This window comes from Nannobrachium achirus (genome assembly GCF_963921795.1).
Source record: "Nannobrachium achirus genome assembly, chromosome: 8".
NCBI classification, from domain to species: Eukaryota; Metazoa; Chordata; class Actinopteri; order Myctophiformes; family Myctophidae; genus Nannobrachium; species Nannobrachium achirus.
The window spans coordinates 36,972,021-36,989,692 of record NC_137817.1 but is presented as its reverse complement, the minus strand read 5'-3'; the positions used below and the strand labels follow the sequence as shown (position 1 = coordinate 36,989,692).

General features: G+C 41.5%; 1 protein-coding gene across 1 annotated transcript; it reads left to right on the top strand.

Moving 5' to 3' along the window:
• Window positions 1–1,187: 1,187 nt before the first annotated feature.
• shkbp1 (SH3KBP1 binding protein 1) lies at window positions 1,188–16,998 on the top strand. Its single transcript, XM_080730938.1, has 17 exons — window positions 1,188–1,322; window positions 3,640–3,693; window positions 3,830–3,875; window positions 4,106–4,238; window positions 5,824–5,904; window positions 6,201–6,371; window positions 6,714–6,804; window positions 7,449–7,639; window positions 8,031–8,146; window positions 8,906–8,993; window positions 9,085–9,201; window positions 9,753–9,923; window positions 10,480–10,635; window positions 11,433–11,529; window positions 12,043–12,227; window positions 13,192–13,294; window positions 13,712–16,998. The coding sequence occupies exons 1-17, from the start codon at window positions 1,267–1,269 to the stop codon at window positions 14,469–14,471; spliced, it is 2,616 nt and encodes an 871-aa protein (XP_080587064.1). The 5' UTR covers window positions 1,188–1,266; the 3' UTR covers window positions 14,472–16,998.
• Window positions 16,999–17,672: the final 674 nt, after the last annotated feature.

Sequence of the window (17,672 nt, the reverse complement as noted above, 5' to 3'; positions counted from 1 at the left end):
GTTTCCGGCAGAGCAGGCCTCTCATTCTGTGGACCTTAGTGACCAAACTAATAGATAAAACAGAAATAAAAAGTACGGCAGAAAATCACAGGTCGCCTCCCATTTTGGGGACTGGGTCCCCGACTATTATGAGATCTGCAACTCTTGAAAACATACAGTGAAGGGTCCATTTGGTTTCATTTTACTCTCTCAACAGTTTAATAAACTATTAAATATTTGCATTACTTAATGTCCAGGTCTACACAATAAAGGCAATGCACATGCACAAATTGAGAAAGTCAAACTTGAGAGGCAAAGTGAGTTTAAAATAGTTTAATGCAATCACATATGACTTTTCTGTTTGTATGAGGCCAGAAAGTAGTTTTTCCATCGTCATGGCAACACAAAAGGGGCATGCCCATATATGAGCATGAAATGGACAAGGACTGACAGAGATCTCCATATGGGCATAAAAGGTACAATGACTGACAGATAGATATTTTTTCCTTTCATATCAGATCAAATGTTCAGTGTCAAATCACAACACAAATACTACTCGGTACCAATATCAATAAACATGGAATTGTGGACAAAGATCACACTCTTGCCTATATTGATGCAGCCTTTGTTTTTTTTCTTTTCCTTGTGTTCGAGTACTGTCCAAAATAAATGCCAAACGGTGAACCTTTTGAACTGCAGAATGTATTGCATGTGTTTCACTGCTCTGACACAAATCATTCAATTCTGCTATAAATTCTTTCACAGTTCCAGCAGTATCTGTGAAAGTATTGCACACATACTGTACATTTCCTTAAGGCTATTAGCCAGACATGTGCACTGTTTAGCTTCCACAATGACAACCTCTACATCTGAAGTTTGATGCTGTACAATGAGATTCTTTCCATCCCATTCATAATGCTTTTGTTCAAAGAGGGACCTGGGGCCAGGAGTTATAAGGGCCAGACACAGACAAACATTAATAAAAACGTTTATGTAATCAAATCGAATGCAACACTGCCTTATGGAAGTCCAGTGCGCTTGATAGGTTTCTTTTTCCTGTGCCTTCTGGGCAAAATAGATAAATAACAAAAAAACAAAAAAAAATCCCGCACCGGGTTTTCCTTCTCTCTCCTCTTCTGAGAGGACTGGAGTCAGTCTGAGGTGAGAAGGACTCAGGAGGCAGGAAGTTGGTTTCAATGGTTGTAATACAAACTGCCCCGGCGTGTTCTAATGTGGATTAAACGGAATCCACTCGTTGTTTTGGTGTTAAAGCAACACTGATAAAAGATGTCTAGCAATGCCAGGATCGGGGACATCATTCATCTAAATGTGGGTGGAAAGAGGTGAGAAAGCCGCAGTGTTTTGTTGCCTATGCTAGCAAGTTAGCTTTTAGCTATTGCTAATGTTTCAGAAGGATGTCACACCGGAATTGGTGACATATCGATGTGTTATTACACTTCTCACGTCCTGAAAGTTGTTTGTGGAAAAGTTACATTTTATACCCAAGTCTGAAAGGTGTTTTGTAAGGTTCAACCCCATTTAAACATTCTTTATTAGAACAACGTGCAATGGACACTCAGATAATTCGATAGGTCACCTATATGTGTGTAACATCGTTTTGTGTTGTTGTTGACCCAGGCCGGGTTATAATAACTTTGTGACGTTAATGTTTAATACTTTGTTAATTCATTAATGATCGTGTTCCTCACTGAGATTTGGAAGTTTGACTTATTATTATTATTATTATTAAAGTTAAAAAGTGATGTAATTTACCTTACCTATGAGCTATCATCTAATAGGTAAAGATACATGCATAAGTTCAGCAATGACCTGGTGCGTGGGTTTGTCTTCGTGGTTATAATTTCAGATATTTGTATGTAGCCGATGTATGATTCTTGATTAATACCCAAAGCTTCCAAAGTGGGTCATCATAATAAACCGCGTGCATTTGCCGCTATAGTTGCATTATACGTCTACACAGTGTAGACAGTTAGTACTCCTGAGTCCTGAAGAGTCTACTCTAGTCTACACAATCACCAGTCAGGACTCAGGAGTACAAATCGCGCCTGTCTGCAAAGCCTTTAACAGTACTACGGTTGCTAAAATTATTGTACTGTAAAGGGCTTTGCACACAGGCCCGTTACAGTACAGTTGCTAGTTGCAGTACAGGACTACTGTAGTGTGTACAGTACACAGTCACCAGTCAGGTGTACTTTTTTGATTGATTGATTGTTTGATGACTTTAATAGAAGTTTGCAAAGGAAAAGGGAAAGGCACTCTGTCATGACAGTACAGTTCACTGGTACAAGGTTAACTAAAAAGATACGCCCAAGAAAGCCTATGGCTTGTTTCAATTGAGATCCTTAAAAAAAAAAGAAAAAATCACATCAATATTGAATGACAGACAGATAGAACACATCACTATGCAAAAGATATCAGAAAAACAGGTCAGGGGGAGGTAAGGATTGTATTTTTCTTTTCATTTACCAGTTTCGAATAGCAGCTGCCTGTAAGTGGCTTTCAGTGCCCTACCCTCCCTACCTTCAGTGTAAAAGAAGGTAGGGATTTACATTCTTTTATGGCCTTCGGTACTAGGGCGTTCCACATTTTAGTGGCATAGCAGGAGAACGCTTTGACCCTTTTTTGTGCCAAATCTGGGTTGGACATGATCTGTGGAGCTGCTTCTGGTGTTGTAATTATGAATTATGAAAGTATTTTGTCAGGTACATGGGTGTCTTTCTGTCTTAGTGGTGTAGTGTATCTTATACACCAGGCCCATTGCAAGATGCTGTACTCTGTCAGCTACCGTGAGCCGCCCCACACTTAGAAAGTGATTAGCAGTAAGGTGAGCCCGAGATGGAAGGTTAGCAGACACAGCTACATAGATTATATATGGCTGATAGATAAAATATCACTGATACATGTTTAAGTTTATTTTTTAACTGTTGTGTGAAAGTGTTATGGGGGAATTATGATTTGATGGGAGGAGGAGTCACCTGGAGGCTGCCTGTAACTGCAAATGCAGCCGCAGGTCATTGGAACTTAGAACAATGCGAAGTTGTGGGATGACAAAAGCCACAAGTCAGCCAAGCAGACAGGGCCAAAAATTTCATATCTGACCAAGTAACTCGCAAAGTCAACAAGAACGTCACTGCCGTGTGTGGGGAATGCATACTTTCACTTTAAAACAGGTCTTTTTCTTAGGCCTTTTTTGACCAACTTGTGGAAGAGAATGTAACACAGCATCTGATTACAATTACATCTGAAGATGCTTCTCCTTCATTCAGTTCGGTGAATGTAGCCTTGGCAAGGAGGAGTTGATGTCCCGAGTCGGTATCCATCGATCATCAGGTGTTTCGATCCTGTACTGCAGGTTGGCAGACGGCAGTGGTGGCCAAATCACTGCCCATCTCCTCCTCGTGGCCAAGGCTAAACTCATAACCAGCAAGAGGTTCCTCTGGGGAGGTATTGGGTGGGTCCTTCCTGAGGTCTTGAGGTGACACAGGCGCTTAGAGATCACTAGCTGCTACAGCTGTTCGCTGCACCTCCTGTGACCCCTCTTTTACACACTTGGTCCTGACTTGATGTATTCTTGGCCTTTTGTGTTCTTTCTGTTTTGCTAATGCTGATTTGTTGTACCTGTGCGTGGTTTGGTTTTAGGTTCAGCACCTCCCGACAGACACTGACATGGGTTCCTGACTCCTTTTTCTCCAGGTGGGTGCAGCATAGGGAACATGTGTTTATCTCACTATTGCTTACTATCTATTTCTATCTCTTGCTTTCACCAGTGCTTAAATATATGTTCCACATAATCAGACCGTGTTCCCCCCCATTTTTCTACAATATCTAGTCTCCTGAGTGGCCGGATCTCTACGTTGAAAGATGAAACGGGAGCTGTAAGTAGTCGCCGTCTTATTTTGTGTTCTGCACGCGGCTTGTGTGTCCTGGAAAGGCTCTCGTATTTTCATTTTAGAACTACACAGATAAAAGTGTGTGCATGCGTTTGTTAATTCCTTCTACTTCTCTTTGTGCATGTGTTTTTACTCGCAAATCTAATTTTAAAGGGGTGTGTACGTGTGTGTGATCATGCGCATACTATATATTGACATGCCCTCTCCGTCTGTAGATCTTCATCGACAGAGATCCATCTCTATTTGCTCCCATCCTCAACTTCCTGCGAACCAAAGAGCTCCATCCCCGCTCCATCAATGTGCACATGCTCATGCACGAGTCTGAGTTCTACGGCATCACGCCACTGGGTGAGACACTAATACAGCACCACTTCTCTATCACCCGTCTCCAGTTCTGACTTCCATACTGCTCTTAATATATATATACTGTGTGTGTGCCGGTCGGACGGACGCATTTTCACAATTTATTGTCGGACGTCGATTCGGGTCGGACATAATTTTGATTTATAGAAAATAAAGTGTAAAACGATACAACTATCGTCTCTGTGTGTGCTATTTCCTTGTCTTTCTGGTGCACTGTACGTGACTACGCTCAGTGCGTTGTCTTGACAACCATGCACATGTTCATGGGGAAAAGGAAGTGGGAGTGTCATATGTGACAACAAACAAACAAACAGATACACGAGAAGAAAAAGCGAATGAGTGAGAGATAATGTTGCCGCCAGCCGAGATAAAAGTTAACTTGTCTACGGGAAAGTTTAAAGCAATTGAAAACGAAAGAGGGAAATCAGCGGTATGGACGCATTTCTACGTAGTTGTCAACGCAGACATAATTAAAAAGTCCGATGTTGAATGTAGCCTAAGCCTAAAACCCATAAACCATAATGGTTGGATTAATAATAGTTTTTGATTAAGAAAGACGGCCAAGGCCGCTGTTACGTGGACTGGATTTTGTGGACGCTGGATATTAAAAGCAGATGTCAGATTCGTCTACGCTGGTAAGACTGAATACATTTTGATATTGATTGAACTGTGGAAAAGGTTTGTGTGTGAATACTTTATTAACAGTTTGTAAAAGAGGAGTGTGTGACTGCAGCGAGTCACTGACAGCAGTCAGACCAGAGTCACCAGACGCGCAGTGCACGTTATAGCCTATTATTTAATAATCAATGTAGCCTACTTATGTAATTATCTAAAACACTTTCACAAGCCACAATGTGGCTTAATATTATTAAGGGTAACAAACAGGCATGCTGTCGCTGCATGCACTCACTGCACATTATAACACGTTTGCTAGTGAGTGTAAATCAGTGGCTTCCTCAAAGAAAAAGAAACGAGGCGAAAAAGCGTTGAAAACATAAGGTTCGGGCCTCGGCTCGGGTCGGACGCTTTTTCATGATTAATGCTCGGACGTCGACTCGGGTCGGACAGAAAACTGTCGGACACGGGTTCGGAACGGACAGAAAAAATGGGCCCGATCCCAGCTCTAGTGTGTGTGTGTGTGTGTGTGTGTGTGTGTGTGTGTTCTCTGATTGACCACACATTCATATAACAAGATAGTGATTTTTTTTTTTTTTTTTTTTTTTTATGACTCAATGTTTATTTTGTTTTTTATATTTTTCACAATAACATGGAACAAAGTACGCAGCAACCATAGAATATAGTGATATTTTCTTCAGAGTGTGGTTTAAGAGAGCTGCTGAAATAAGTATATTTTAATCTCATGCTGAAGTTACATGTTTAATTCTGTTCAATCTTAATAAAACATTTTGATTGATTAGTTACATTAGTCAGTAAAATTTACACTAATTACTATGTGCATGTTGTAGGTTCTTGGCTATTATTCTACCAGAAATAATGTTCAGCTGTATTTATTTTGTGCATTCTATATTCTAAGGACTCTTTCATTGTGTTTGTGTGTGTGTGTGTGTAGTGCGTAAGCTTCAGCTGTGTGATGAATTGGATCGTTCGTCCTGTGGTAACGTGCTGTTTAATGGATACCTCCCACCTCCAGGTACAATACAACAGTACAACACACTTCAATGACCTTGTGTTTGGGAGAGTCACACAAAATGACACTTAATTTACAAAAACAGTAAAACGATGTAAGAATTCACTACTTGAACCCTAACAACGCCTTGTGAGATTATAGATCGGCTATTTCTGGCGAATGTTACCCCAGAGCAAGGGCTCTTTAAGTGCAATGAAACCAGTTTGAATTGAAGTTCTTCCAGTCTTCTCAATGAGACATACTGTACAGACATATATTGATGTGTTCATCATAGCAAGTGCCTCTGTCTTTGTTCCCAGTGTACCCGGCCAAGCGGCGTAACCGCCATAGTGTGGCAGGACCCCAGTTCATGGGCAGTCGTGCCAATCCTATAGAGAGAGCTCCTGTCAGACGCAGTAACACCATGCCTCCTAACCTGGGGAACTCTGGGATACTGGGGCGAGCTGGGACAGAGGAGAGGACGTCTGGAGGTGAGAACGCACACATGTTTTTGGAGCGATGCCAATATTTGACAGAGTGTGTATGTCTGTCCGTATGTATCAGTAAGGCCTCAGCGGCTGCAATAACGCTGGGTGACCAACTTTAAAGTGGTGCTGTTGAGCAGCCTTGACGTGTTTGAAGTGATACTGTGTACTATGATATGGTATATAGGCTAAGACGGCTCAATCCCATGTTTTTTAAGCAAGGTGGGTTTTGGTCATAAAGTCATCTTGACATGTTGTGTGTGTGTGTGTGTGTGTGTGTGTGTGTGTGTGTGTGTGTGTGTGTGTGTGTGTGTGTGTGTGTGTGTGTGTGTGTGTGTGTGTGTGTAGGTCATTCCTCTGATTCAGGAATGGTTCGTATTATCTGTGGTCATCACAACTGGATTGCTGTGGCATATGCACAGTTTGTCGTCTGTTACAGGTGAAGATGAACAAAGTTCCGGTTTGTAGTCTGTTACAGGTACACTCCTGATTATGGATGGGGATCATTAACTTAATGATAACTTAAAAAAAAAGCGACATAAGTGGTGTTTCCACTTATAAAGCTGTTTTTGCGCATTTTGTTTTTTGCACATTTTGGCTTTTGCGCATAAATCTTTTAATGGAAACACTTCAAATTTCGAAAAAACTTTCATTTTTCGAAAAAAAACATTTTTGCACTTGCAGGAGGTGGATTTTGGGGCTTTATCGAAAAAACCAAATGGAAACACGCATCTCATTTTATCAGTGGATGGAAATAGGCTAAATCCTTTTGAATTTCTGATAATTCGCTTCCTATTTTCGAAAAGGCTTTATGGAAACGCAGCTTATAGATATGTTTGTGCTAGTGATTTGATGTCAATGACAGGGCTCTCTAGTCTCGCCTCTCGAGACAAGACGTCACGTCTGGTCCCAAAACTTTATTGACTTCAGATTCTCAATATCTTTGGAAGCGATTTAGTCACGATTCCAATTCTCGATCCCAATTCCTACTCCTGATTAATAACATCTTCAGTTACACTGATTACAGATCAGACATTTGTATCAGGGACTCTGTTTTAACTCTCTCTCCTTCTTTCTCTCCAGGGTAAAGGAGTCTACTGGCTGGCAGCAGGTCTTCACTTCTCCTCGTCTTGATTGGCTGATTGACCGGGTGGCACTCAATGCCAAGGTGATGGGCGGGTCACTAGGCGACAATGACAAGATGGTGGCAGTCGCCTCGGGGACAGAGATCATCCTGTGGTCCATTTGTCCAGATGGCAACGGAAATGAGATTGGTGAGACACTGTCTGTCCTCTCTTTATACTGGACAGCACTGAACTGAGATAGTTGTGGGTTTGAAATTGGGGGAACACGTTGAAAGAAAAAATCTGATTCCCTTTAAAATTCGGTTCCCCTTATAAAATACACCTCTTCCCTCCCACCTCTCTAGCCTCACGTATGCCTGACAGAATAAAAGCAAGCTAAATAAATAAAATTAATCATCATTCATTAATCATTAGACAATAAATGCCTTTATTGAACTATTTAGTTAATTTAGAATGAGATGCTGTTAGAACATGCATGTTTAACAGTAAACTGATTAAAAGTATTGAAGCACTAAATTCAAGTTATTTCCCCTGTGATTACCTGATTGTGAATGACCACTTCCTGTTTCCTGTACTGTAGGTGTGTTCAGTCTGAACGTTCCTGTGGAGGCTCTCTTCTTCGTTGGTAATCAGCTCATTGCTACCAGTCACACTGGGAAGGTGGGGGTGTGGAATGCTGTCACCAAGCACTGGCAGGTACTGTAGGACACACACACACACACACACACACACACACACACTCACAAAGGGGCGTCACACCAAATTCTGGGCCCTGGGTAGGACAACAAGGATTCACTGTGGGCCCCCCATGAATGTTCTTCATGGGGGGGGGGGGGGGTTAACCCATTTATTTACCCGCATTATTACACGTTATTTTGTGCTTTAACTAATGAAAAATAGCAGATAAAGATCTGCTATTTTTGAAAAATCGAGAAAATGTTTTTTGAAAAACCTATTTTTCCCATCTCAAAATATTTAGTTCCTGGGACTCCCCAGAATTTGAGTTAAAAATGTTCGCTTAACATTTTCATGACTTTTCAAAAATAGCAGATCTACAAGCTCGAGTGCCACGCTGTGAGCTTTTATATCTGCTATTTTTCAATAGCTAAAGTATAAGATAATTAGGGCCCCTCCACCTTGGGCCTTAGTAACTCAGCCCCCCCCCCCCCCACACACACACACTCACTCACTCACTCACAAGTTGGATGTGCTCAGTCCTCTTCCTCAGGGTGACTGCTTTTTCCTGCTCATGGCTAACATGATAAAATGTTATTCACAATTAGTTGTAAATGTATGGGAAGTAAAATTGTTGTCACTGGCTGCTCTCTCTTGGTGTGACACATCTTTCATGCGTTTCCATAAAATAATATGAATACAGTTTCTAAATAACTAAATGAACATTCAGGTTGTCATGAATTGAAGGTGTGACTGCAGAATTGTATTTTGTGTGCCTAGAACCAGGATGTAGTTCCTATCAACAGTTACGACACTGCTGGCTCCTTCCTCATCCTGGGCTGCAACAATGGTTCCATTTACTACATAGGTGAGTAAGGACTGTCTTTCTGTTGTCTTCTGTACAGCAGCTAATGTGTAAGCTATGGTCTTACTGATCTGTTGTTGTGTGTTGTCTTTAGATGTTCAGAAGTTCCCTCTGAGAATGAAAGATAACGACTTGTTGGTGACAGAGCTGTACAGAGACCCAACTGAAGACGCCATCACTGCCCTGAGTGTTTACCTCACGCCAAAAACAAGTAATGCTTTTACAATTACTGCTACTAATATTACTACTACTAAAGTAGACCTTTAGGGAACCTTGAGTCCCCAATTGACTATACTATTAACTCAACCCTGACAACACTCTTATTACTACTAGTTCTTGTACTACCAGTACTGCTAACCTGAGTCTGGGTGTTTCTAGGGCTGCAAATAACATCATTTTCATATAATTAATGAATTTGTAGATTTTCCTTTTTCTTCTTTTATTATTCATTAAGTAACTTCATCTATGCAATTAATTTAGAGTTTGACCATAAAAAGGACAACCATCTAACATTTTGTGTTAATTTTATTTTTTTGGGAGGGGGGGCTTTTATTCCTTTATTAGATAGGACAGTAGATTGACTGTAAATGGGGGGAGAGAGATGGGGAGCGACATGCGGCAAAGGTCGTCCGGATCGGGAATCGAAACGGCGCCGCCGCCAGGCATCCATGCCTAAGTGGTATGCGCCTGGACCAGTAGGCCAGCGGGCGCCCCCATCAAAACCATTATTTGATGAAGGGTTTCACCCCTGTGTGTTTCCAGGTGACAGTGGGAACTGGATAGAGATCGCCTATGGAACCAGTTCAGGGGCGGTGAGGGTCATAGTTCAACACCCAGAGACGGTGGGTTCAGGACCTCAGCTGTTCCAGACCTTCTCTGTTCACCGGAGCCCTGTCACCAAGATCATGTTGTCTGAAAAACACCTCATATCAGGTACGGAAATCCAACATTCAACCAGGCTCTGTCTTGTGTGTCACTCTGTGCTGTTACTGTAATAACCAGTATTGAGCAACATTACTTTTAAAAGTAACTCGTATCATAACAGAAGAGTAGATTGTTAATCTATTTCCGAACGTTGTATTACAGATGTAAAGGTAGTCCCGGGATCCTACAGTTGTCTGTAGTTTCAGACTGGTTGAAGCAGTGTTTTAAAACAGGTTGTTTGACAGCCTACGCTATTGGGAATTATTTATTAGAACAAGGAACTCTAAATATATCGTCACTGTCATGGAGAAACCTCCTATCTCCAAGTTTCAAATTTGTATGCTTTTACGTAAAGTAAAAGAAAGTAAAGCCCTGCTTCATCATACAAGACTGTCACACAAAACTTGTGAAAATAGCCGATCTACAAGCACATGTGTGCTTGTAGATCAGCTATTTTCTCTAGTTTAAATCATTTTTAAAATGATAAATACAAAACAAACAGTTTTGGACAAGGTTTCCACCCGACAACAACGATATGTTTGTGTGTTTGTGTTTGGCTTGTCAGTGTGTGCAGATAATAACCACGTGCGCACATGGACGGTGACTCGGTTCAGAGGAATGATTTCCACCCAGCCCGGCTCCACCCCTCTCACCTCCTTCAAGATCCTCTCATTGGACGATATCGACGCACATGGAGGATGTAGCGCTGGGACAGAGATAGGTAACACACATAATGCACACTAGAGTTTCTATTAGCCTGGCATTAGCACGAGTGAATCCCCGTTATCAGTCCGGCTTAATGCCAGGCTAGTAAACACCAGCGTTTTGGATGAAAAGCTTGTCAGACACAATGTCTAGTATAAAACATTGTCCGAAGTACATATTATACTAAATGTTTTGGTGTGGATCTAATTATTTATTTAGTCATCATTTGCCAGCATTTACACTACACACTTAACCTTTGATAAATCATAGAATGATATGCGTCGATCCAATCCGACCATCAATGGTCTAAAAAAATGGAATCAGGGAAAGAATTGTCCAGTTTTGATAATCCCATGTATAGTTACAGTATATAGTTACATGCATACATACAACAGTATTGAATGAGAGCAGTTTTTTTCCACACAGAGCGTTTTTGTGCACATATGCAAACCCTTCTCTGTCTGTCCACAACTTCCCTCTACTATACTGTGGTACAGCAAGAGACACACAAGAGACACACACACACACACACACACACACGCTGTCACAGAAGCCAGGAACTACTCCTTCGGTTAGTGAACAGCTCCATCTTGTGGCCAAAAACGGCATTTTGTCATATCTCTCTGTGCAAACTCTTGTCATTTCTCGTCTGTGTCAGTAAATGAGTTGAGTAGTCAGGGCTAAAAGTAATAGGTTAGTTAACGTGTCAGGCCTAGGTGCTCAGGTCTGAGAATCAGAGGTTATGATTGCATCACTAGGGGTTAGCAGTTAAATGTGTATTAAATGTATCATTGTTCATCATTGTTATAACAGGTCCATATGGAGAGAGAGATGACCAGCAGGTGTTCATACAGAGAGTCGTACCAGACACTGATAAACTCTACGTTAGACTGTCTTCTAATGGGAAGAGGTAAGACGTGTGTGTGTGTGTGTGTGTGTGTGTGAGTGTGAGTGTGTGTGAGAGAGCTATTCTAAATAGATGGTTAGGCTTGTCACAATTATTTTGTCATAATTGTTTCCATGCTGAAAAATGTCCATTATTTTCAATCATTTTCAAAAATAGTGGAAATAGCATATCTACAATAAAGTTGTCAAATATGTCTGTAATGTCTTTGTATATTTAGGTTATGTGTCATATCTGCCATGTACAACTTCAAAGCCTAAAAGCCGAACAGAAATGTAATTGTCAACGACAAAAACACAATTAAATCGTTAATCGCAAATGTTTGAGTGACAATTAATCGCCGTGTAAAATGACTTAATCATGACAGCCCTCCAGATGGTATGTCCATCACAGCATCCATGGTCCATGAGTGTGTTCATATCTTGTGTGTGTGTGTGTGTGTGTGTGTGTGTGTGTGTGTGTGTGTGTGTGTGTGTGTGTGTGTGTGTGTGTGTGTGTGTGTGTGTGTGTGTGTGTTAGGGTGTGCGAGGTGCGTTCCGTTGACGGCACGTCCATCACAGCCTTTGTGGTCCATGAGTGTGAAGGTTCCAGCCGCATCGGCTCACGTGCACGCCGCTATCTGTTCAGTGGCCACGGCAACGGCAGCATCCAGATGTGGGACCTGACAACCGCCATGGACATCGCTGGCAAGGTCGACATCAGAGGTCAGACACTTTAACCCATTTTAGGGTAGCAGATATACAAGCTCGCAGCGCTTATGAATATATGTATTTTCAAAGCGAACGTTTGTAACTCAAATGTTGCTTCTGGGGGGTCCCTGGAACTAGATATTTTGAGATGGGGGTCCGTGGCCAAATAAATATCAGTTTGGGGGTCAGACACTCTCTCAAGAACAGACTAACTGAGCTCCAGTTAAGTGAAAAGGACCTTTTCTTTGACGATGGCTGGCCAGATTGCTGACATAGAAACATAGGTTTTTCAAAAAACCTTAGAAGGATTCAAAAGACACTTATAGAATCGGGTAAAAATTCAAATTTTCACTATTTTTCAAAAATAGCAGATGTAGCAGAAGTGCCGCGCTGTGAGCTTGTAGATCTGCTATTTTTGAATAGTTAAAGCATAAAATAATAATACACAATAATGTGTTCTAAATGGGTTAACTTTATCATTCATGTTTGAATAGACTACTTACTTGAATAATGGTTTAGTGCAAGTGAATCTTGTTAACATTACCAAAATGAGAATTTTCATCTTTGTTCCATATTATAAAATGAAAGGGTATGCTTCTGTATGCCGGTTAGTAAAACACATACATCAATTTATAAATGTCTCAGTTCAGAGATAACCGAATATACCAAGGTTTTGCATTGTATTACCTTTATTCTACCATAAATGTATGTTCTTAAGATTAACAAAAATGTATCATTTATATAAATTACTTACAGTTTATTAGAAATAACAACAATAAATCCCACATCAGGATTGTTTTTTGATAATAACAGTGAAATGTTCAGATATTATTGTTCATAAAATATTAGAGTTCACTTGTGTGAATAATAAGACTTATGTACAATAAAATGTACAACGTTACAGGTTTATATAATTATGAATTATAAAACACGTTTAGAAATGGGACTGATCTGAGCTCTGTGATTGGTTGTCTGGCAGCGCTGGGCGGGCCGACAGAGGAAGAGCTGTTGGAGCTGTTGGAGCAGTGTGACCTCGCCATGACCCGAACACCTGACAGCACCCCCAGAAGCTCCACCTGCAGGTACACACACACACACACACACACACACACACACACACACACACACACACACACACACACACACACACACACACACACACAACATCAAACTCCTCTACAACAGACACTGTTTCCCAAACAGTGGTTCGGAACCCATTTGTGGGTCACAGACCAATGTTTATTGGTCAAGACTCGAGTAAAAATAAAATTTTCTTTTCCCACATTCCAAAAGATGTTCTCCTCCCCCCCTCCCCCCATAAATACTAAAGAATAATTGAGAAGTAGTGGAAATAGACGATCTACAAACTCTATTCCCAGGACAAACGTCAAATTTCTCATTCGGGTGGAGCCACTGCTCTGCAAGGTTCTAAGTTGACCCTAAACCGTAGATGTAAATGACAAACAGAACCAATATGAATGTTGTCTCTCTCCATGCAGCCTCCTGTCCCAGCTGAGTGAGTCTTCCAGGAGTGATCGTCTGCATCATGGAGGAAGAGGAGGAGGCTTCACTTCTGCTCCGTTCGGAAACGGTAGCCTCCCTCGCCAGGCTCCACCCCCTCCCGTTCCGCTGGCCAAACCTCATCGAGAACACGGCCTGTCTGCCGGGTTCACCGCCGCACCGCAGTCCCTTTCCCTGGCTGGAGGAGGCGCTAATCCCAACTCTAGTCCCAGTCACTGTCCCAGTCCCAGTCCCAGTCTGTCCTCAGCTCTCCGACACCCCGACAGGGAGAGGGAGTCTCTCCGTCGGGGCAGCTTCGTGGAACGCTGTCAGGAGCTCGCCAAGGGCTCCGAGGCCGCAGGCGGGCAGGGGTTTGGCGTCATGGTGGGGTCGGAGGGCGTGAGGCGGAGCCTGGCAGTGTGTAGCGAGCTGGAGGCCAGGCTGGGCCTGAGAACAGCCGGGATGTTCTCCGTTTCTCCCGGCGGACACCTCGGAGGTGGAGCACCTTCGTTGTCGTCGTCGTCATCGTCGCTGTCCTCCTCACATAGGAGGCCGACGCCCACCTCCCAGTTAAGTCCTGCCCCTGTGGCAACGGTCAGCCCCACCCGACCACAGCAGACCCCTGTGTCACCGAGACGGGGGATTGGTTCCTCGCCCACCGATGTCCTGCCTTCCCCTGAAGGTCCACCCAATCCAGAGAGCCCGTCCTCTGGGCCTCCAACCAGTCCTAAACCTCCCATGAACGAGACTAGTTTCTGATTGGCTGCTGCCGTGATGGAGTGTAATGAATATGAGGAGAAGGCAATGCCAACTCAACACAACTCCCACCAGAGGTCTTTGGCATACCCTCCCATCCACAGTCACCTAGTTTTGAAACCATCTTGGGTATTGGGATGCAAAGCTGCATTGGAGGTGAAAACACGATAATTGTTGGATTATTATGGACCTCAGCCACACTGTAGAAATCCAAATTTCTCAAGAGTGGTGATAATAAATATTCAACATGTATAAACTGGGAACAACATCTTTTGTAACTTTGGACCTACAGCAATAAATGTGGTCTGAGTCTACTCAGACCAGACAATTTGACAGGTGACCAGCCATCATTTGGAGGCCATTTTATTGGAAAAACCTAGTTACCTGGTAAAATGGTTGTGGGCCTGGTTTGCTTAGTATTAACACTGGCTCCTCAACAGTCTTCCACTGCCTGACTTATTAACAGCTCCTGTTTGGTACAGGAGTAGTTAAAGTATTGTCTTGTAGCAGTTAATGGTTTGTTATTAATTCTAAACCTTAGTTATCACCACACAATGTCATTCCTGCTGTTTGTTTCTTAGGCCTAGTTTTTATACTTAGTAGCCAATCTACAAACTCACAACGTGTTGTGCTGCGACCTCAGCTAATTCCTTGGGCAGCACAGAATGCTATGTATCCTGACCAAACCAACCACAGCTGGGAGACTTTAATGATGTCCTATGGTCAAACATACGTGTCCTAGTCACCTCCATTTGAGATACCAGATTTGGCCTCTTATCTAGTTCAGTTTTGTTTCAAAAATTCACAGTGGGGTTTAAGGCAATTACTGTGGTACAACAGAAGTATTCTGTCTGTCTATCAAGTCTCATTCTATGGTTTCTACAGGTTCTAGCAGTTTTACCATTTGGCTTTTACAAATGTAACAATGTTCTGCATTATTTGTACAATATGTAAAAACTAAACTGAATGTGGAGAGAAATATGCTAATTATGCTAATAAGGCAAAAGATACTAGTGTTCATTGTCTGAAGGACATGAATATTGTGTGATTGGCTGAAAGGCATTTTTGTCTTGTTATTGGCCAAACAATGTCATGTCTCATGATTAGTTGAAGGAATATTTATGTTATTTGTAGTTTCATTAGATGCTACTCCCACAAATACAATATTTAATTTATAGCACAGTGTCCTCATGGTTAACAATGCATTTACAGGACGAGAAAGCTCCCTGCGCTGCAATTCCTGTGAGTGTCCTTGAGCAAAACTCCCATTTTATGAGATACATGTAGCCCAGTGAGTTCTGTAGACGACTAGACGTGCCTTTAATACTTGTGTGCAGGTGTGCGCACCAGCTTATTCAGGTGAACTGATGGATGCGTTACTCTAGTTTGAGCTGTTTGTGCCTCAGTTCTGATCTAATGTCATTGCTACACGAGGAGAAACCATAAAGTTTAATATTTGAACATGTGATCCTGCAGTATGCAACAGTACCAGGGTTGAGGGTTCTATTCTCCCTTTAGGTCAATTGATGGAGCAAGGCAGTTACGGTGCCACGGTCGAGGATTGGGGCTTACAGGACAGTATCTGTGTGAAAGCCTGATTATTGTATAGTTGATGTTCTGTCTAATTTGTTTTTCCCCCTAATGTCTATTTTTCTTTTCAATATTAGTTTTATCTTTTTCAGTCATGAATTATTTTGTCATAAATGTATTTGTTTGAACTCCAGCGTCACTATTCGGTCCATGTCGTAATGGACATTCTGTGAAAATAGCAGATCTACAAGCTCACATCACGTTGAGACACATTGTGAGCTGTGAATAGATCAGATATTTTCAACGACGTGAATTGGTGTAGAGGCCGGGGAAAAAAGGAATGTGTCTAGTATAGACTCCTGGGCGACCCTGTTCAAATGAAGTATAAAAAGTGGTTAAGTTGTAGGTGTCTCACCCTGCCACTGGTGTGCTTTCAGAGCCATACACCAGGCGTAAGTCCATATTGTCCAGTAAATGTGGAACGCTGGCGACAGCAATGTCTCCTCCATGTTGACATGGACAACGCGGCACTGTAGCGCCAACATGTAAGGTTCTGGACTCTAGTCCAGTGTGGTGTACAGTGCAATCCATGTATGTATTCAATACAGACATGTTGGAAGAGCAAACAAAAGGAAAAACATTGTCACCTCAGCAGACCCAAAGTAAAATGGATGTATTGTATTCATTAATATTGCTTCTATCAGTAGTCAAATTGTAATAGTTGTTGGTAGTGAGATTGATAACAAGGATGATTATGTTACATCAGGGTCAAGTACAAGTCAATTATCTATTTTACTTGTGTTATTTAGACAGCCTGCTTCTTGACAGAACAGGAGACATTCTCTTTGTTTGGTCTATGAAGCATCAGTCTTTCCTTCTGTTGTCACCCCAATGTGACAGGTCTGTGATCACCTCCTAAAAAAAGACATCTCAATTACAAAAGAGATCTACAAGCTAATTTAAAATCAAATTACCCGGTTTTAAAGGGTTAAATGTTGATACTGACTGAGCAGCATGGCTGACAATGCTTTGATATATTGACTGTGTGTTGAGCATTGTGCACATGGGCACTGAACTTTTTATAAAACTGCTCTAACTGCATTTTTATGAATAAATAAATAAAATATGCTAATAATCATTTTAGTTTTTCATGATAATCACATGATGGATGTCTCTGATTTTTAATTAAGCAGATTTACACACTATTACCAGCTCCGCCCTGAGAGTGTCAATTCCCTGAGTGTGAGATACATGATTATATTCGTTATATTAAAACAAGCAGACCCCCATATTATTTCATTTATTGTATTTCAATTTCCATTATAATGTATCTCACATTGGCACCTTCAACAATTAGAGTACCGTCTTGTTAGCCACAGTACTTTTTTTTAAATAATCCATACAATTTATATAGCGCTTTTCTAAATAGTCAGTCGCTTTACAAAATAATTAATAAAATAATATCTTCATTAGGGGAAAAACAAATGTTAAAAAGGTAGAAAGAATATTAAAATATAAATATAAAAAAAAGGAATCTTTTGAAATATATAAATAAATAAAATAAAATTGAATGTAAGAAAAGAAAATGGGAATTTTACTCTAGTCGTGACCCATAAAAATTGGTCCGTGACCCACAAATGGGTCCCGGGTCCCGACCCCACTGTTTGGGAGACG

Coding starts and splice junctions, on each gene's coding strand:
- shkbp1 (XM_080730938.1), top strand. CDS start 1,267: ATGTCTAGCAATGCCAGGATCGGGGACATCATTCATCTAAATGTGGGT. Junction 3,876..4,105: donor TGAAAGATGAAACGGGAGCT/GTAAGTAGTCGC, acceptor CTCCGTCTGTAG/ATCTTCATCGACAGAGATCC. Junction 6,805..7,448: donor CAGTTTGTCGTCTGTTACAG/GTGAAGATGAAC, acceptor CTTTCTCTCCAG/GGTAAAGGAGTCTACTGGCT.